We start from the raw sequence: 19,992 nt of genomic DNA on the forward strand, positions 1-19,992 counted from the left end.
TAGGGCAAAAAGCCCCTGATTATATCCCCCCAAAATCCTGGCCGCAATTTCCTTCCTTTGTTCCCCATTGGCTGGGTGCTTCAGGGTTTACAGACTACCCCTCACCTGCCTCAGTTTACATACAATACCCTTCCACTTGAATTAACTTGTAAATACAGGTGTCAGTATGTGTACAGGTATCAGTATATATTTCAGGAAGAGACTATGTTTTACATTAAGGATTCATAGTCCGATGTCTCTCGGTCCTTCCACCTGAATTAACTTGTAAATACAGGTATCAGTATGTATACAGGTATCAGTATATATTCCGGGAAGAGACTGTGTTTTACACTAAAGATTCATAGTCCGATGTCTCTCGGTCCTTCCCTCCTGCTGGGGTCGAGCGCCAGGTCCTCAGTTATGTAAAAACACCCGTTTTTTGTTAATGTTGCTCACACCGGTGTCAGGAGGGTCAGGAGGGGCAGCGGCGCTGCCGGTGCGCTGTGTTGGCACTGGGAGCGCTGAGCCCGCGGGTGCGAACAGGGCTGCCGGCCGTCAGCTCCCGGGTGGGCAGCTGTGCGCTGGCCTGGGTGCAGCTTGTGCAACTGAGGACAGTGTCTGTCGGTGCACAAACAACACAAGGGGGCTGAGCAAGTCCTCGAAAACCCGGTTAAAATCTGTGCATGAATGCAAAAGACAGCCAGAGGCAGCAGGGCAGGCAGCCCCAATTTTCCATTAACTTGCAAAGCAGACTGGGCCTGCAAATTTTATTGCCTGCCTTATTAGCTGTCTTCGCCGATCTTATCTGTAACTGCTTTTAAGGGCACATGTGACACGGGGCTGCAGAGGTATAAAAGATGCCCGTCCCTCCCCCATCCTCACCTGCCCATACTGTATGGTGAATGCTGAGCAGTCTCAGCTCCTGTTTTGTGTGGTGTGGGGAAGGGGTTAAGTGGCTGATGGGGTTTGGGGGAGTTTTGAACCCTGAGCGTTCAGTTTGGGAGGGGACGGGGTCTCTGGGACCAGGGGTGTCTCTGCTGCCAGCCTCAGCCATGGGCAGGCACAGAGGGGCAGTGTCTGCTGCTTCTCCATGTCCCCTGGTGCCTCCAGCCCCTTCCCAGCCCCTCAGCACCAGATCCTGGGCAGGGACATCCCTCCCATCCCTCAGTGTCACACTGTCCCCTCTCTCCTGGTTTCACTGTGAGGAAAAGCGGCTGTTTTCCTTCCTGCCTCCAGCACAGCTCAGTGCCACAGACAGCACCTCGGAGGCTGGCTGAGATGATTTACGGGATCTGCCGGGTCTCGGCAGTATCCCAGGGAAGGGCGAGTGTGTGTGGGAGTTTGCTGCCATTTCCCATCATAAATCCCAGTGGGAACTGAACGTTCCCTGGTCAGGGCCGGAGGCAAACTCAGCACTGCATTTCTCTGCCGATCTGTCCTTGGGACTTAATCTCAAATCCGTTATCGCCACCTCCATCTAACACTGTGAGTCAGTGATACCGATTATAGCGGTTTTGATATCCCTTCTGGCTATTTTTTTCCCCCTGACCAGCTCGGGGTGGTTCAAGCCAAGTCTTTTCCCCCGTTAGCAATGGTGGTGGGTGGGTGCCAGTCGCCTCGCTCCGCTTTTGCTGGGTATAAAGCCACTGAGCCCCTCTCCACCCCATCCGTCGCCCGGCAGGCACTGCCAGCGGGGACCTGCGCAGGGGCCATGGCCGAGCTGCCTGTCCCAGAGCTGCCCATCACCCTGTCCCGCTGCAGCGGCCGCTTCACCATCAGCACCCTCGTGGGCACGGATGAGGGCGGCCGGGGTCCCTACGCACCCGCCGAGGGGTCCGGCTGTGACAGCGCCCACCCCACCCACCTCTCCAGCAGCACCTTCTGCACCAGGACCTTCGGCTATAACACGGTGGACGTGGTGCCCGCCTACGAGCACTATGCCAACAGCAAAGGGGTGGGCGATGGCAGGAGGGGCAGGCCCTCACTGGCGGACCTGCACTCCATCCTCAAGGTAAGGCTGGGTTTGGCCGTGTCATCAGCATCCCCTGGTCCCCACGGTGTGTTCATGGCACCATGTCACCCGCTTCTTGATGCTGTGCTGATGCACGCATCCCAAGAATGAACCCACTGTGAAGCCGGAGGGATAATCCAGCTGTTCCCAGCTGTGCACCCAGCCAGAGCTCTCCCCCCTGGGGATGACTGGCTGCCTCCAGCCCTGCCCGCCCTCACCTGTGTCCCCGTTGTCCCTGCAGCCCGACCCGGGCCGCCTCCACGTGCCGGTGTCCGACCCGCAGCGCAGCAATGGCCTGATGGAGGCCGGGCTGGAGGAGCCGACGGGGGAGCCGGGCAAAGCCCCCGCGCCAGAGCCCGTCCGCTTCGGGTGGGTGAAGGGTGTGATGGTGAGTGCGACTTGTCCCATGGAGCATTCTCTTGTCCTTCCACCCCTGCAAGCAGGGGCAGGGTGCGTTTGCCCCTCATAATCACATTTTTCCCAATGTGTATGTATATTTTTTTCACAAGTGTCTGCACTCTGAACAGCTCCCTGCCCTCCGTGTTGGGCTGGTTTACACTCAGAGGAGCAGGAGAGCCAGTGTGGCCCCAGCCAACCCCCGGTGCCCACACGCTGATGGCCGGTCCCTCTCTCTGTCCCCCCAGATCCGCTGCATGCTGAACATCTGGGGAGTCATCCTCTACTTGCGCTTGCCCTGGATCACTGCCCAGGCTGGAATTGGTGGGTGCCACGGCACATCGCGGGCAGGACGGTGGCACCAGGCTCACTGTGGCCCACAGCACCCAGGAGGGGGTGGAAATGCTGGCAGCATCGAGAGTGGGGTGGTGCAGGGGGGTCTGTGGGGCTGGAGGGGATGCAGGAAGAAAGCAGTTCCCTCTGCCCACAGCCCTGACATGGCTCATCATCCTGATGTCCGTGACGGTGACCACCATCACCGGCTTGTCCATCTCCGCCATATCCACCAACGGCAAAGTCAAGTCAGGTAGCGTGTGCCCTCCAGCCACCCTGGGGCTGCCCTGCATATGTGGACTCCTGGCACATGTTGTGTGGTGCAGGAGGGCCCCAAAAATGTGTGTGGGAGGCCATCAACACCCAGGGTGTTCCTGTCACCTCAGGGGGCACCTACTTCCTCATCTCGCGGAGTCTCGGGCCGGAGCTGGGCGGCTCCATCGGGCTGATCTTTGCCTTCGCCAATGCCGTGGCCGTGGCCATGCACACGGTGGGCTTCGCCGAAACTGTCCGGGACCTGCTGCAGGTAAGAAAGCAGCTCAGTGTGTCCTCTGGGTCCTGTCCCCCCCACCTCCTCCATCCTCACCTCCTCCACCTTCACCTCCTCCCTGCACAAGCTGTATTAATTATCAACATCTGTGATAACATTGGGCCACCAATAATCAACCCCAGCTGCTAAACCTTGTGGCAATCCCGGTCGTTTGGTAAGGCAAAGGGTTATTTGCACATTGTGGATGGTACCCCCTCCCCAGGAGCACAACTCCCTCATCGTGGACCCCACCAACGACATCCGCATCATCGGGGTTGTCACCGTGACGGTGCTGCTGGGCATCTCCCTGGCCGGCATGGAGTGGGAGGCCAAGGTAACACTCAATTCTCACGCTCACCTTCTTCCCTTGGGCTGGCAAGAGCTGTCCCTGCTGCCCACTGGGCATCCAAGGAGTGGAGGATGCCCTTAGCTCCCCAAAAACAGGCAAGGGTTTCTCCTAATGAGTTTTTCAGCCTCTCAGTGCCCAAACCCCAGTCACTCAGCCAGCTCTTTCCGCTCTGGCAGGCACAGATACTGTTTTTCCTGGTCATCTTGGTTTCCTTCATAAATTATCTGGTGGGGACGGTGATCCCGGCTACTGCCGAGAAGCAATCAAAGGGCTTCTTCAGCTACCGAGGTGGGTCCACCACAGGTTGGGGTCACGCTCAACAGGTCCAAGCACATCGCTGGAGCCCCGCTCTTTGTTGGGCGAGAAGTTTGCTATGGGAAAGTGCTCTTTGCTGGAAGATGTCATTGGAAGCATGATGTCTTCCTCCCATGGGTCACCCACCATGAGTGATGTGCCTCCATCTAGTGCTGAGATGCCAGGAGAAAGGCGGTTGGAAGGCCCCAAATGCTTCTCCTCTGCTTCCTCCCCAGCTGACATCTTTGCCCAGAACTTCGTGCCCAACTGGCGCGGACCCGAAGGCTCCTTCTTCAGCTTGTTTTCAATTTTCTTCCCATCGGCAACCGGCATCCTGGCTGGGGCCAACATTTCGGGTGACCTGAAGGTGGGTTTTGACTATTGCTGCCTGAGTCGGCATTTCTCAGGGCTCAGGCTCTGTTTTCCCCAGGGTGTTTATTTTGATCTGACTTTTAGACTCTGTTTTATTTCTTCTGGAAGCTTTGTGGAAGGCTCAGCCATGAGATGCTCTGCAGCTTTGTGTTGCAATAAATTACAATTCTTCTCCTACAGCAGCCGCAGTTAAAATGCCATTTTAGCGCTGCTGCTGGAAAAGCTGTTTTACATCTCTCTGTGATTCCCTTGGGCAGGATCCTGCTGTGGCCATCCCCAAGGGCACCTTGATGGCCATCTTCTGGACCACCATGTCATACCTGGCACTTTCTGCTACCATCGGTAAGCGGCACATCGTTGGGTCAGCTGGATGGGACCTTGTCCCCTGAAATGGGTGGCCTGGGAGGATGCATGTGGTGGGAGCTGGTAGTGACACCCTGGGGCGAGCGCTGCAGATGCCAAACCTCACTGGGGGTAAAGTCCTCCTGGGTGGGCAAAGCAGCTCATGGCATTGCTCACAGCCACCGTGCAGTGGGGCAGCCCCAGAGCAGGGACTTGGGGGGTGTCCCAGGCAGCAGAACGTGGGGATGGGTTGTGTGAAACAGCAGAGAGATGCCAACCCCGCTCCAGCTGTGCCGGAGGCTGGAGGGGAGCGGGCGCTGAGGGGGCTGTGTGTCCCCCAGGCGCCTGCGTGGTCCGGGACGCCTCGGGCAGCCTGAACGACAGCATGGCCGTGGGCTCGCCGAGCTGCGAGGGGCTGGCCTGCGCCTTCGGCTGGAACTTCACCGCCTGCGCCCAGCGGCAGAGCTGCCGATACGGGCTCAGCAACTACTACCAGGTGCTGCCTGGGGCCATCACCCATCCCGCTTCGCGCTCCTGGTCGGGTTTGTGCTGCAAGGGGTGGGTTTCCTGGCATCCCAGGAGGCACCTACGTCATTAAAGCACCTGGGATGCAGCAGGGAGCACGTCTTCCTTGGTAGGACAAGAGGAAATGGCCTCAAGTTGCCCCAGGCAAGGTTTAGATTGGATATTAGGAAAAATTTCTCCCCGGAAAGAGCTATCAGGCATTGGAACAGGCTGCCCAGGCAAGTGGTGGAGTTACCGTCCCTGGAGGGGTTTAAAAGACACGTAGATGAGGTTCTTAGGTATATGGTTTAGTGATGGTGTTGGGTTAACGGTTGGACTCAATGATCTTGAGGGTCTCTTCCAACCAAAATAATTCTACGATTCACTGGACACAATTCTTTTGGATTGCTTTTGGACACAGCTGCACTTTGCTGCCTGAATAAAGTCAATGGAAAAGCTCTGAGTGTAGCAGGATGGGGTCCAGGGGCTGGAAATCCCTTAGGACCAGAGTGGAGGTTGGTGCTGGGGGTGCCAGGGCTCCTGACCTGCCTGGTTTTGGGGCAGAGTATGAGCATGGTGTCCGGATTTGGCCCCCTCATCACAGCGGGGATCTTCGGCGCTACCCTCTCCTCGGCGCTGGCCTGCCTCGTCTCAGCCCCCAAAGTCTTCCAGGTGAGAGGATGCTGTATCCACGTCCCCAGCTCCCATCCCATCCCTGGCAGTGGGTGATGCTCCTGGGCGCACTCAGCGCTGCGGGGATTTGTGGCCATGAGCAGCCCTGGAGCGAGGATGATGCTGCCATAAGTGAAGGCACAAGGCCGGTTCGGCCTCTGCTCTTGCGGGTGTAAGAGCCACCATGGCACTGTCACCCCATGTCCTCGGTGAAGCCACTGTCCCGTGTGTCTCTCCCCACAGTGTCTCTGCAGGGACCAGCTCTACCCTCTCATAGGCTTCTTTGGGAAAGGCTATGGGAGGAACAGTGAGCCCATCCGCGGCTACATGCTCACCTATGTCATCGCCGTTGGCTTCATCCTCATCGGTAGGTGCTCACCACCCCAGTGCCCTCCCACGCCCGCCGCCAGGTGAGCTCAGTCCCCACCACGGATGACTCACTCTCCACCTCCTCTGCAGCTGAGCTCAATGCCATCGCCCCCATCATCTCCAACTTCTTCCTCTGCTCCTATGCCCTCATCAACTTCAGCTGCTTCCACGCCTCCATCACCAACTCCCCAGGTGGGCTGTGCCGTGCTGTGCCGTGCTGTGCTGTGCTGTGCTGTGCCCTGCGGCTCCCCGTCCGGCTCCCCGTCCCGGCAGCGGCCGCTGTCTGTATTTCGTGCAGGCTGGCGACCCTCCTTTCGGTATTACAGCAAGTGGGCTGCGCTCTTCGGGGCCGCCATCTCAGTGGTGATCATGTTCCTGCTGACCTGGTGGGCGGCCCTCATTGCCCTCGGCATCATCATCTTCCTCCTGGGATACGTCCTCTACAAAAAGCCGGGTGCGTGGCAGTAACCCAGCACCGGCGATGCTCCAGGAGGTGTCTGGCCCCGTTGCTAATCCATCTTCCCCACCTAGATGTCAACTGGGGCTCCTCCATGCAAGCCAGCTCGTACAACATGGCCCTCAACTACTCGGTGGGGCTGAGCGAAGTGGACGAGCACATCAAGAACTACAGGCAAGGGCGGCTTGGCGCGGTGCTGGGCACGCAGGGAGGGGGGACGCAGAGCCAGCCACTGCCACCAGCAAACCCAGGATGCTACATGCACATGGCCACATTCTCACCACCATCCTTGGTAATGAGGAGCCCCAGCAAAATGGGACTGTCTCCAAAATCCCACGTCTGCCGTGTGGGCAGAGATGGGAAGCTGGGCAAACCTGGCATTCTCCACACCAGGCAGATATAGACACATTGGCCTCATCAGATATAAAAAGACCAAAGAGTGAGGCTGGACCCTCAATCACATGGTTTTGTCTCATCCTGAAGAAGCTCCCTATAGCTGCCACTGGCCAGGCATGGGAGAAGAGGCACAGTTTGTTCCAGAGAGGCTCGGTGCCCCCACAGTACCAGCCTTCGCCCCCTTCTCCCCCCTGCCTGCAGACCACAGTGCCTGGTGCTGACTGGCCCTCCCAATTTCCGCCCAGCCCTGGTGGACTTCGTGGGGACGTTCACCAAGAACCTCAGCCTGATGGTCTGTGGCAACGTGCTGATCGTGAGTCACTTGCAAAAACTGTCTGGTTCTTTGTCCTTGGGGCTCCAGCCACCCGTGGGCAGAGGGCTGGGAAGTGCAGATGTGTTCGGGGGGGGATTGAAATGTGCCTGTTTATGACGAAATGTTTTGTCTGGAAGCCTTTCCAGCTTGGTAAGTGATATTAATGAAGTACTGAGATGTCCCTGTGGGCTAATGGCTTCTCCTTGCTGATTAATTGCCAAAGCAAAGATGTGGTAGGAAGAGGTGGTTGCTCAGAAGACAGGGCAGCCCTGGAGCCTCAAAAACAATTTAGGACATGTGGTGCCACAAATAGCAGCTCATCCGCAGCCATGGGGCTGCTGGCATCGTGTGCGCTGGCTGTTGACTCCCAGATTCAGTCGTTTTGTTGCTGTGATTGCAACCTCCCATGTGTGCAGCGGTTACACACAGGTCTTGCCCATGATTTGGGAAGAGGGGAGCTGGAGATCCTTGGTGGTGACACCACCAGCTGGAAGGTGCCGCTGGTGCCTGAACCCCTGCCCTTGCTGCCCCCAGGGTCCACGGAAGCTGAAGATGCCGGAGTCTCGGCTGACGGCAGACGGGCACACCAAGTGGCTTATGAAGAGGAAGATCAAGGCTTTCTACACAGACGTGGTGGCTGAGGATCTGAGAAGTGGCGTCCAAATGCTCATCCAGGTAGAGCCACCCCCAGCCATTGACTGTCACGGCCCATCCTCTTCAGTCACTGCTCAGGAGGCTCTGACCACACTCCCCAACCTCCAAACACCTTTTTTGCTTCTCTCCCCTGTGGACTGACACCACCTGCATCCCTCTGTCCCTGCAGAAGGGTCTCATGGGGACATTTATCTGTAGGCTGCTGGCCTTGGGAGGATGAGACCCAACACTCTGGTGCTGGGCTACAAGAGGAACTGGCAGACGGCGTCCCCGCAGAGCCTGGAGGACTACGTGGGCATCCTGCAGTACGGCCACGCTGGCTCCTCTGCCCCCGAGGGACACTGGCACCTGGCGGTGGCCCCACCGTTGGGTGCGGGGACGTTGTGGCCACATGTGCAGGGTCCACTGGGCTGGCAGCGCCACCCGACATGAGCCGGCCACTGTTAACTGCCTTCTCCTCCCTCCTTCCAGTGACGCCTTTGATTTCAAGTACGGCATTTGCTTAATGAGGATGAAGGATGGGCTGAACATTTCCCGAGTGATGCAGGCTCACGGTAAGCAGTTTTGGGCAGCCAGGGATGCTCAGAGATGTGCTGGAGTTGCAGGATGTGCCAACCAGCACTGTGTCCCCAGAAGAAGGTCACAGTCCTGATGGGGACATCACTCCAGGGCTGGGACTGAAGGGGATGGGGACAGCAGGGCACTGTTTTGCTGCTTGTGCTCTTCTTCTCCCTGCCCAGTGAACCCCACATTCGAGGCAGCCGAGCACTCCAAGGAGAACGGTGCCAGCAGCAGAGCAGCCTCAGGCACAGGTTGGTTGGGCTGGGGGCTGCCCAGAGCATCCCCAGCTCCAAAGATTATTTTTGGGGGCCAGGTTTGCAGGGGTGTGGGTTTCGGGGAGCAGGGCTGGGCCAGGAGGAAGCGGTGCCTTTCCCCAGGGCTGGCAGTGCCCCTTGTCAACACCGGGGCCCTCTTGCCCTGGCAGCGGACCCCACCGCCTTGGCTGGCGAGCAGCAGGCAAACACCGTCTTCCAGAGCGAGCAGGGCAAGAAAACCATCGATATTTACTGGCTCTTCGATGATGGAGGTAACCTTCACCTCTGGCTGCTGCGGCTCTTTGCCATCTGTCTGTTCAGCTAACGCAACCCCAGCACCTCCAGGAGGGCTCAGTCCTTGCCAAATGGTGCCAGGGCATCCCTGGCATCTGGTGTTGAGACAGCACTGGTGAGCCCGTGGGGTCACCACCACTGCATCTGCCATCGGGTGTTTTGGGGACAGGTCTCACGCTGCTCATCCCCTACCTCCTGGGGCGCAAGAAGCGGTGGGGAAAGTGCAAAATCCGGGTGTTTGTTGGCGGGCAAATCAACAGGATGGACGAGGAGAGGAAGGCGTAAGTGATGGCAGCTGCTTGTGCCCTGCAGCCACTCACAGCCACGCGGCCACCATCACTGTCCCCACCGGCCAGTGGCAGGAGCTGCTGCCCTCCTGCCCCAAACCCCTCCCAGGTTTTGCTGTGACAGGATCTGTGGGCTCCAACCTGGTTGCTCTGCCTCGCTCCTCCAAAAATCAATGGGATTGTGGGGTGGGAAAGGCCCAGGTGCAAAGAGGGGACGTGCCAGGTCAGCCCCTGCCGGAGCTGCCGTGCCCTGCTGGTTTTTGGAAAACGTGTCTTTTTTTCCCTCCGGCAGGATTGTCTCACTGCTGAGCAAGTTCCGCCTCAGCTTCCACGAGGTCCATGTCCTCCCTGACATCAACCAGAAACCCCGACCAGAGCAGTAACCACCACCCCACTCTTTTGCCTCCCCCTGACCTCCAAACTCGCCTGGACCCCCTTCCACAGCACCATCTGCTTGTCTTGCAGCATCAAGAGGTTCGACGACCTGATCGCTCCCTTCAGGCTGAACGACGGCTTTAAAGACGAGGCCACAGTGGCCGAGATGAGGCAGGGCTGTCCCTGGAAGATTTCAGACGAGGAGGTCAACAAAAACAGAGCCAAGGTAGCACCAGTGCTGGGGGAAGCTCCTGCAAAGGGTCTCGTGCTTTTGAGACAAAATTCAGTCTTTCTGCAAACAACTGTTCTGCATTTGTCAACCCTCTTTGCCCTGCAGTCACTCCGACAAGTGAGGCTGAACGAGATTTTGCTGGATTACTCGCGGGACGCAGCACTCATAGCCATGTAGGTGCCAGCAAACACCCTTGTCCCATAGAAATGGTCCCTCTGGATGTTCCCCTGCGCAGGGACGTCCCAGACAGACACCCCAGCACTGCAGCTGGGTGGTGCAGCACCCCCGGAAAAGCCCTTGGAGGGCACCAAGGGGCCCAGCCCCGGTCCTGTTGAGGGGGAGGATGTGACGTTGCCCCTTTTTAAGGAAATATTGTGCAAATTAGTGGGGGATCAAGAGGAGGGTAAGGAGGGGGCTCGGCCTGGGCGGCTGTGCCTGACGCGGTGCTCGCTGCGGCCGCAGCACACTGCCCGTGGCCAGGAAGGGTCGCTGCCCCAGCTCTCTCTACATGGCCTGGCTGGAGACCCTCTCGCAGGACCTGAGACCCCCTGTCATCCTCACCCGCGGGAACCAGGAGAACGTGCTGACCTTTTACTGCCAATAAAGCCTCTGCGGATCACTGCTGGCTCAGGATGTGCGTTTTTCAGGCCAGTTTTGACCCCATAGCAGACTTGCCCGGGCGGCCTGTTGTCACCAGCTCCTGGGAAATGCCGGTCGCCCACAGCTGCCACTCTCTGACAAAGACTCTTTTCCTGGTTTAAATCTTTGTAGGTTGTTTATAGATATAAAATAACACAAGCCTCATAGCATAGGTATTGCTCCAGCCCTGGGTTTAGCTGGAGCCATGCAGGTGAGATGTGGTGTCCCATCCTGAGAGCAGCAAGGGACAGTGGGACCCTGCCCTTCCAGGAGAGCCCAAGTGATGTGTAGGGACTGACCCACAGCCCCAGCAAAGCCACCCCCGGGGCGAGAACAACCCTGAGGGGTCAGCACTGAGCCCTGGGGCTGTGGGGACCCTGCACCTCCCCTCAGGGATGGGGACTCCCATACCCAATGGCCGAGCAGCAGCATGATGTCACCTCAGTCTGCAGTGCCTGGCTGCTGCCACATGTCCAGCCCTGATGGAGAGAGACACAATAAACCCCCAGAACCACAACGTTTCCCAGCACAGATTGCCCAGGGAGGGAGAAACCTGCCCCGTGTGAGGCAGAAGCAAGGCTCACTTCCAAAAGCACAAGCCAGGTCCCCTTGTCATCCTGCAGCAGAAACACACAACTCCTTTCACCTCGGTTGTTACACAATTTACTGATAATCACCACCAGGATTAGAAGTGTCAGTAGAAAAATAAAATGTACAGAGTTCTCTATCTTACAAAGATTTGTTCACAACAGCTGCGGGCGTTAGTGGGACAGGGAGTCAGGAGGTTCCTCAACCAGCCCTGCAGAGAGGACGTTCGCACACAGAAAGCAGGGCCAGGAGTTTCGGCTCGGGCAGCGACATCTCTTCAGGGCAGGTGGCTTCTCTGCACAGTGTTCCCTTGACCCACACTCCTGGCCAGGGGCTCACAGCACCGCCCGGCCCAGGACACCCTCAGCATTGACATTTTTACAAGCTCTTGGCAGCTTCTGACAAGTTTGACTGAGTAAAGTCTACCAACACCCGCTGCAAACTGAAGGGATTCCTCTGCTCGCCTCATTTAGGATAAAAGAACACAAAGGGAAGACTAAAACGCTGTGGTGAGAGGGGAGGAATCTGCCAGCAGTCACGGAGCTCGTGCATCGACTTCAGACTGCTCCTCCTCCCTGTCTGGAGCTGATTTTACCAGACAGGGAGGGCAGGAAGGCAGCCAGGGGAGCGGAGGATTCTCTGCGAGTACCGAGGTGGCACAAAGAACTCACCTCCGGCACTAATACCTGTCCAGACAAGTCAGCAGCTGATTCTTCACCACTTATGCATGAATTCCCTGAAAAGTTCAGGGCTCCTGGGCACAGAGAGGTACCACTGGCTCCAAGCACTCAACTTCAAAGCAATGGCCAAGCTGCCAGCTCTTGAAGCGAAGCAGATTCCCCCCTCCCAAAAAAAACCCCAGACTTTTAGGAGATGACAGTGGGTAGAAAACAGGTTTTCAGTCTGCTCAGCACTGAGTGGTTTTACTGAGCATTTTTTTTTTTCATTTGTTCTGAGCTCTTAACAGCTTGGATTTGTGTCCTGCCTGTCCCGTTAACTGCAGAACTGTCCTCATCCTGCACCACATGACACACTGATAAAGCGCTTTCCCCGTTGCAATCAGCTACTGAGGGACATCAGGCACCAGAGCAGGGGGAGCTCGGTGGGTGCCCAGGACACTGATTTCTAGCATCACCTGAAAGGTAAGGCCAGACCTGCCCAGTCTAAGTCCCAATCCATCCAGGATAATTAACATGAATGAAACCAGGCACTCCAGGAACACACCCTGTCTGCAGTCATTTGAAATAGAAAGTGGGAAGGGGAAAGACATCTAGAGAGGTCATTGTTCCTGCTTTTTCACTGGGGGCAGAAGTGAAGAGGGAGGAGAGGCGTAGCCTTCCCCTGGGGGATGCCACAGTAAGAATCACAGAATGTCCTGAGCTGGGAGGGACTCACAAGGATCATCCAGTCCAACTTCTGTCCCTGCACAGGACAACCCCAAAATTCACACCATGTGTCTGCAGGTGTTGTTCATTCGTTTCTTGAAGACTGTCAGGCTTGGGGCTGTGACACCTCCCTGGGAGCCTGTTCCAATGCTCCAGCACCTCTGGGTGAAGAACCTTTTCCTAATGTCCAACATGAAACCTCCTCTAAGACCAGCTCTCTACAAGCAGCACAGCACATGGGGCACTCCAAAGATCCAGGGTTTAGTATATGTTCACTCTGACCTCACACACCTAAGGAGAAGGATTCACATTAAAGTCTTTCCTAAAATGCACAGCTTTATTCCCTGAATTTAGAGTAACCTCAGTAAGTGCTCCTGGAAAACACCTCTCGCCATCAGCCGTCAAGACACCACTCCAGAAAAGTTAGTACATGGAGAGAAGTTCTTTTTCATTATAAACATAGGGCCCTGTTGAGGGTTGTTTCAGCACAGAGCACATGGGGTTCCTAGCAGACAACTGGCCTTACGAAATGTTGCAGGTACAAAAGGTGAGCTGGTTTGGAAACCAGAGTTCAGCAAAAACACTGTCAGGATGAGTGTCCTGGGATGGTGGACAAAGATGGTGCCTTCCCGTGACAGCCCACGTGGATGTCAGCATGGACCACGGAAAGCCACAAGCTGGTCACACCACATCCTTGGGATTCAACCGCAGCTTCCCCAGGGGCCCTGAAAAACCAAATCCCCAGAAAGTGCCCAGCCAGCTACCTGAGAGCCCCGGCCACATGGCACGGCTTCGGGCCAGAGCTGAGAGCTACCTAAAAGTCACCGAAAACAAACGATAAGAATTCATTAGAGGAGACCCTGCTGCCAGTAAGGGTTGGCTGGGGGCTGTGTTTACATGGCTCATCCCTGATGGACACAGAAAGCACCAGGAGGCTCCTCTTGGGACTCCCAGAGGACTCAGCATCTCCTCCTGGGACCCCACACACTGCAGGTCGGATGCCAAAACCAGGATGTGCTCCCCACTTCAGGTCACGACAACCCAGTGCCAGCTGTGCAGGTCTCACCAGCGCAGCCTCCAAAGCAGCCAGCAACGTTCGTGCGTCAGTGAAGACACCCCAATCTGCCACACCCACTTAAACATGATCAGCAGGTAAAAGGAGAACAGAGAATTTAAATATACGAATCTCCTTCAGAGCCTGAGAAGCAGCTGCACATGCTCACGCACCCCCTGGGGGTTCCCAGCGTGGGCAGCAGCCATTCTGCTGTGCTGCGCCTCTCAGGCAGAAGGTGCACAGTGCCTCAAGAGCTTCACCCTAATAAAATTCACAAAAATAGCAATCCTTTTTACATGGGTTATTTCCCCTGCTGCAGCATTCATAGTCACAGCTCTTGGCCATTAATTTGCACTTTCATCCATCTAAATGATTTTTCCTTTTGCTGCTCCCAAACTCACTATGACCAAGACCTGGTGTTAGGACGTTGGGGCCAGGAGGAAAACAAATTAAGTTTCTCATTTAAAATATTCACATTAAAAGAGCTTCAGGTTCACTGCAAAAAAAGCAGTAAGAGGTCAAAGCATTAAGTGAGCTCTGAAGACACCACATCGCTCTAGTGCTGCCGCTACCCCAGAACAGACGGTGTCGCATCTTCACCACGTCCTGTTGCTACAATTCATCACTGGTAAAAGATACGTGGGCCTCTTCCTCTGGAAGACCTTTTCCCATCCTCCAGAGAAATAAAGCTTCACTTGGCACTTAATGTTACCAAAAAGTAACGAAAAAAATCGCAAATTTTAGCTTAATTTCAAGCCACACCAGAGGCAGGAGCAGGCTGTCACGTATCCTTCAACCAGTGGAGAAGCACATATCAAGTCGCAGTCCATCATGATTTGCTTCAGAGCCGGTGCAGGCGACAGAACCTTTGCTTTTCCTTCGATTTGTGATCTCCAGCATCTGAAGAAGAGCTAGAGAGTGGCTAAAATGCGTAGAAATGAAACCACCACCACGCAGAACGTCTGACCCACTCCTAAAATGAGGGCTTCAAAGGGAATCATTTTTTTCGCTGCAGCTCTGTAAACTCCAGCAATGGCAGCACCTGCGGAGAGGGGAAAAAGCTGAAACGTGAATGTGTGACAGGTACCGCAAGACAGACACTGTTGTACCACAGGGAGGAAGGGGGAAGTCTCAGAGGATCCGGGGCAGAGAACAGGGGAGGCCTGTGAGGCAGAGTCCTGAACTCCTGTGCACCCGCTGGCAGAAATGTCAGACAGCGTTTACCATGACAAACCTCAGCCAGTAACAAACATGCTGGTGGCAATGGGTAAATTGGTGGTAAAATTGCCGAGGCCTCCAGAAGGTGTGGAGGTTGGGGTGGTTTTAGACTCACTCTCATCACAAGATCCTCTACAGCAGAGCCCACAGGCTGCAAGAATTACCCAGTTCTGGACACAAACACCAAAACTATAAGTGTTTTTTCTCCAAGTGCTCAGAAACCTGAAAGCCCAGCTGACTCTGCACCTGATGGGCACGTTTGGTACCCCCATCAAAGAGCTCGAGGGGTGGGATGGTCAAACTCTTCTAACGGGGGTAATATAGCCAAAACATCTCCTCTCTACCCTGGCGAATGCTGCGGTTCCATGCCCTCCCGAAAGCACCCTCTGATCCTTACAGAGCCACCCACTCGGCATTTTCGAGCATCTACCGTACTTGTGAGGATGCCGGCGGTGCTGGGTCCCACGATGCCCATGAGGAGCAGGCTCACGGACATGAACCGGCCGTACTTGTGGTGCCTGAGCGTGAAGAGCGCCAGCAACGCGGCCGGGACGTGGAAGGAGAGTGAGGAGACGAGAGCCCAGAGGAAGACGCCGTACCACATCTCTGTGGAGAGAAGGGCCGTGAGGCGGGCTCGGGGCCTCCGGCGCGGCGGGGGCGGGAGGACGCAGCTGCAAGCAGGCCCCGCGGCGGGGAAAGTACCTGGGAAGGTGGAGAGCGGGCTGGAGTAGGTGGTGGTGCCGTTGCCCACGCGGGGCACCAGGCGGAGGCTGAGGATCTGCTGCAGGAGGCCCCCGCCGCCGCCCGGCTCGCCGCCCTCCATCCCCTCAGCGGCTCCGCCGCCGCCATCCGCCGGCTGCTCTTCCGCCCGCCCCCTTCCGCCCGCTCCAGCCAATGGGAAACGTCGCACGATGACAGGCAGTTCTCCCCGCCAATTGCCGCCCGTCAGAGAGCGTCCGGCCCTCCGCGCCCCGTCCCCACCCCCCACGCTGCCATGGGAACGGCGGTCGGCCGCAAAGAATGCCGGGAGCACCCTGGCAACGGAAGCTCCCGTCGGCGCGCGGGGCGGTGCTATCGGTTGGGGGGCGCTCTAGTCTGCTGGCCGCGCTCTCTTTACTGCTCCCAGTGCTCGGTGCCGCCTACAGAGGCTCAGCCGTCTTTCAGCCCGCTAGGGGGCGCCCCGGCCGCGGCGGCGACACTCTAGGCCGCGGCGGGCGGGCGTGAGGCGGCGGCGGCGGCGGCAGCAGCGCCAGCAGCAGCAGCGGGTCCGGCAGCATGTCCGGTAGCGGGTCCGGCAGCATGTCGGGCTCGGAGGAGTACTCCTCGGCCGAGGACGAGGACTACGTGCCTTCGGGTGAGCGGTGGCGGGCCGGGGGGCGGGGGGCACTGTTCCGGTGCCGGTCCCGGTGCTGACCGGCTGTGCTTGTAGGTGCCGAGTACAGCGAGGACGACGTGAGCGAGCTGGTGCGGGAGGACCCGGAAGACAGCCCGCGGCCCCGCGCCAGGAAGAGCCCCCGCCGCCCCGCCAGCAGGTACCGGCCGTTACCGGAGCCGCCCGCGGTGCCCGGCTGGGGGAGCCGCCTGGGCCCGCCCCGGAGCCGCCTCCGCCCGCGCTCGTTCACCGAGGGGCTGAGGAGCACTTTTCATTGTTCTGGTTTAGCGTCAGAGATCCCCGTGCCAGCAGCGCTCCCGGGAGCCGGTTATTTTCCTTTTAATAAGCCTTTTTAAGTACAAAACACTTTCCGGTGCCTCATACGCACAGTTTATTTCAAGCTGGTTCCTGCCCTGCCCAAGTTCTCCCTCCCTCGTGGTTCCTGCAGTACCCCTGAGTCCGTTCTGTATGTGCAGATACATGCACACAGGTGACAGCCCGTGTCAGGGCCTGTGTTTCAGTGTCACCGTGTTTCCTCAACAGCATCATCTTTTAATTAAGTAGCTTTGACCCCAAGATTAGGGGAAACCTCTCAGGTAGAATGTGTTAGTGAGAATACGAAATGCTGTGTTTCTTCACCCACGCTCACAGTTCAGCTCTGGAACAGTGCTTCAGCACATCAGTACATTCTTTTTTTTTTTGTCATCTGCTCCCAGGAAAAGGAAGAAAGGGGGTTTGCTGCTAGAGCCAGATGAGAAAGAGGAAGAAAAGGCTCAGCAGAATGAAGAGGAAGAGGAAGTGGATAATGTAGAGCAGATGGAAAGAAAGAGAGAAGAAGAAGAAAAGAAAAAAGAGGATGCTCTTTGGGCCAGTTTCCTTAGTGATGTGGGACAGAAACCCAAAGCGGCAGCTGCCACGCAAGTGACGCAGGCCAAGAAGGTAACAGGGGCCGGGGCCTTCACCCCAGGGGTGTGGGAAGGGCCTCAAGCTTTATGGCCCACAACGTTGGTTCTGGCTGATGCCCTGTGTCTGTCAGAGCTGGGAAGAGGTTGAGTTTACCCCTGCTCCATCTGTTCTGTTAGCCTGGAGCCCCACCCCAGGGCAAACTGTAAGCTCCAGGTTTTCTTCCAGCTGAGGAGGTCTGTGGTCTGGCAGTACTGCTCTTGGAGCTGCTTCTCAGCATCTCGCAGTGTCCCACGGAGCCCTGTTGGCTTCTCTGCCTGGTCCTGGGTGCTCCTTGTGGCACAGGAGCAGTTCAACAAGCTTGGATCCGAGTTGTGCTTGTGGGTGCAGCTCTGCCCTGAGGCTTGTGCCTTTCCTGGAGCTCAGAAAAGGGGAAGACTCTGTGTGTGTAAGTGGGGAAGCAGAAGAGACCTGTGCTGACATCTCTGTGCTTTCTCCTTCATTCTCCTGCGGTGACAGCATCTGGAAGATGCTGCATGTTGGAATGGACATTTGTAAAAAGACTGAATCCACAGATGCATTGTTTTGCTTTCTCCTTTGTATGTTTTGTAGGCTGACGAAAAGAGTGGGAACAAGCTTCAGGAGAAACCGAAAGAGTCTGAGAAGCCGAAAGATTCAGGAAAAGTGACAATCACCAAAGTGTTTGATTTTGCTGGTGAGGAGGTCAGGTAAGTTGGCAGATGTGACGTGTCTGCAGGCTCGGTGCCAGCTGGGCGCTGCTCTTTGCGGGCAGGCTGGGGCTGTGCTGTGAAGCAGGGTGTATCTTCTCCTTTTTCCTTTATGTGCTTTTTTTTTTTTTTTAATCATGAGCACACACAAACCTCAAGGAAAATGAGACCAAGATTTTTCTGCCCGAGGGCTGCAGAGTATCCTTATATGCAGACCTTGGTCCTTGCTCAACTTCAAAATAAGCCTGCAAATTCACTTAGGCTTCCCCATCTGGACAGTGTTTAAAGTGGTTGGCAGAGCTTCCTGGTGGCACTGCCACTGTGAAGGCTGAGAGGAGAGAACCCCACACATGGCCCCTGGGATGACAGTAATGCATTTTATTCCTTCAGTCTAGTCCAAGTCTTGTGTTCGGGGCAGGATATTTGCTGGCCCTTTCCCTGGTGTCCACTACAAAGATATGCAGACAGTAAGAGGGGTTTTGCTGAATGGACTAATAGCTGAGTGTTTTTACCTTTGAAACAGCAGGATGAAAGGTGATAGACTAGGTAAAATAATCTGTTTGTCTTGCAAGGTGCCTCTGGGGATGTGCTTCAAAAAGAAGCAGGTGTTTTATAGATATGTAAGACCAGAACTGAGAGGCCTCGGTGAACCCACTTGAAATCTGAATACATTGTGACCTGGTGGTTATTACCATGGTGTATTTTTTTTTTTATATGTAGCTGTAAACCTGTTCTTGTCGGGTGAGAACTTCACCTCTACTTTTTGTGACAGCAGAGGGCAGCAGCTCCCAGCAATAACACCCACACTGCCGAAATCTGGAGAAGGAAGCAGAGCAGGGGCTTCCGCTGCTCTTGCTTTTCATGTCAGCGCTGCTGCCTGAGCTATTTGAAAAACTTGAGAGCCACGAGTCGTAGTAGTGACTTCCTTATTTCCCTGCACAGTCCAGGCTGTAGGGATACCCTTCATTCACTGGTGAAATGGCAAAGAACTGGACCACTGCAGCTTTTCTGAGAGAGACAATCTGTCATACCCTTTCTACGAAAGAAAAGCTAAACCTTTCCCTTGGGCGGATCAAAATCTGTAGCAGAATTACAGACAGAAATGTTGTCTTTTGATATGAAGTCCCCTCCTTAGCTGACAGCTTGTTTGTCCCCGATTTTATATATGTATTTATTTATTTTAATCTGGTTCAAACGCAATGTCCTACCAGGTGAGAATAGCTGAAGCTGTAGGATTGCAGGGCTGTCACACAAAAGCCTCTTGGGTTCTGATGTATCCTTGGATGGCAGATGGCAGAACTGCCTTCCAGGTGCTTTGGGGTTGCACGAAATCAGCACTCAATCTTGTTTGGAGTCTGGACATGTCTGTGTGTTGTAGCTGAGTATCGTGTCTGAACACCAACACAGAAGTGTTTCACTTGAAAGAAGAGATTGATTTACAGGGACTCTTGCATTGTAGGCTTACTTGAGAACATGAGTCTTCCACTTATGGAAGAGATTTTTTTTTTTTTGGTGCATTTTTTTATGATGTACAGGACCCTTTAAATTAGGGAGCTACTGAAAACATCTGCCTTGGAGCTTCTTGTTTACCCATCTCTGTGAAAAGAAGGCCCAGATAATCATGATTTAAGCATAGCGTTACTCAGGTGTTGGTCTGATTCTGGCATTCTAGATTTTGGGTGGCAGTTACAGATTAGCTTTATCAGTGCTACTCTTGCTTTTATGTAGTAATATTGGTTGGAGAGGTTAGAGAAACTTTCTGTCTTTCAAATGGCGGCTTGCCTTACGTGAACAGAACTTGTCCAGGGCTCCTAAGATGCTGAGTTTGTACTTTTGACATTAGTATCTTATCTGTAGTTTTTGATAACTAAGTTAGATAAAGGTGTATTTATCTGCACCAGTTGCTTTTCTAGGGTCCTTTGTACTGCTCAGTACTGTTTCCTTTGGAGACCTGAAAAGGAATCAATACAAGTTTCTACTAAATTGTGATCAAATAGGCAAAAGCTGGAGCCTGGGCAACAATGAGACCCTAATCCTGGGAACCACCCAGGCCAGCCTATGTTTTACAGATGCTGACCGTAACCTGTTGATACGGTAACAGAAAGTTTGCAGTGAGGTCTGGAGGGCTGTTT

The 19,992-nt window shown here is 55.5% G+C and overlaps 3 protein-coding genes across 6 annotated transcripts in view; 2 read left to right on the plus strand and 1 right to left on the minus strand.

Moving 5' to 3' along the window:
- Window positions 1-1,690: 1,690 nt before the first annotated feature.
- Window positions 1,691-10,577, plus strand: SLC12A3 (solute carrier family 12 member 3; the record flags this gene model as incomplete). 2 transcript variants are annotated; one of them, XM_080351946.1, is made up of 26 exons in its annotated part: window positions 1,691-1,990; window positions 2,232-2,378; window positions 2,635-2,710; window positions 2,877-2,972; window positions 3,106-3,245; window positions 3,472-3,582; window positions 3,774-3,885; window positions 4,128-4,258; window positions 4,521-4,605; window positions 4,947-5,101; window positions 5,674-5,781; window positions 6,025-6,148; window positions 6,241-6,342; window positions 6,449-6,604; window positions 6,682-6,781; window positions 7,205-7,316; window positions 7,851-7,991; window positions 8,169-8,275; window positions 8,442-8,524; window positions 8,711-8,791; window positions 8,956-9,057; window positions 9,249-9,360; window positions 9,659-9,745; window positions 9,832-9,967; window positions 10,079-10,146; window positions 10,436-10,577. In XM_080351946.1, the coding sequence occupies 26 exons, from the start codon at window positions 1,691-1,693 to the stop codon at window positions 10,575-10,577; spliced, it is 3,114 nt and encodes a 1,037-aa protein (XP_080208072.1). The 2 variants fall into 2 exon arrangements, with proteins under 2 accessions (XP_080208072.1, XP_080208073.1); XM_080351947.1 differs by having other exon boundaries at window positions 8,711-8,782.
- A 646-nt stretch (window positions 10,578-11,223) lies between these two features.
- TMEM170A (transmembrane protein 170A) lies at window positions 11,224-15,713 on the minus strand. Its single transcript, XM_080351986.1, has 3 exons — window positions 15,560-15,713; window positions 15,293-15,463; window positions 11,224-14,681 (listed from the first exon to the last, which is right to left on the minus strand). The coding sequence occupies exons 1-3, from the start codon at window positions 15,678-15,680 to the stop codon at window positions 14,551-14,553; spliced, it is 423 nt and encodes a 140-aa protein (XP_080208112.1). The 5' UTR covers window positions 15,681-15,713; the 3' UTR covers window positions 11,224-14,550.
- A 332-nt stretch (window positions 15,714-16,045) lies between these two features.
- The window catches only part of CFDP1 (craniofacial development protein 1), a 63,842-nt gene continuing 59,895 nt past the window's right edge, over window positions 16,046-19,992 (plus strand). For all 3 annotated transcript variants that reach the window (XM_080352083.1, XM_080352084.1, XM_080352085.1), the window contains exons 1-4: window positions 16,046-16,211; window positions 16,287-16,389; window positions 16,946-17,168; window positions 17,745-17,860. In XM_080352083.1, coding sequence (XP_080208209.1) covers window positions 16,133-16,211; window positions 16,287-16,389; window positions 16,946-17,168; window positions 17,745-17,860 — 521 coding nt within the window. In that variant the 5' untranslated portion in view covers window positions 16,046-16,132. The remainder of the gene's footprint in view (window positions 16,212-16,286; window positions 16,390-16,945; window positions 17,169-17,744; window positions 17,861-19,992) is intronic.

This window comes from Nesoenas mayeri, assembly GCF_963082525.1.
Source record: "Nesoenas mayeri genome assembly, chromosome: 12".
Lineage (NCBI taxonomy): Eukaryota > Metazoa > Chordata > Aves > Columbiformes > Columbidae > Nesoenas > Nesoenas mayeri.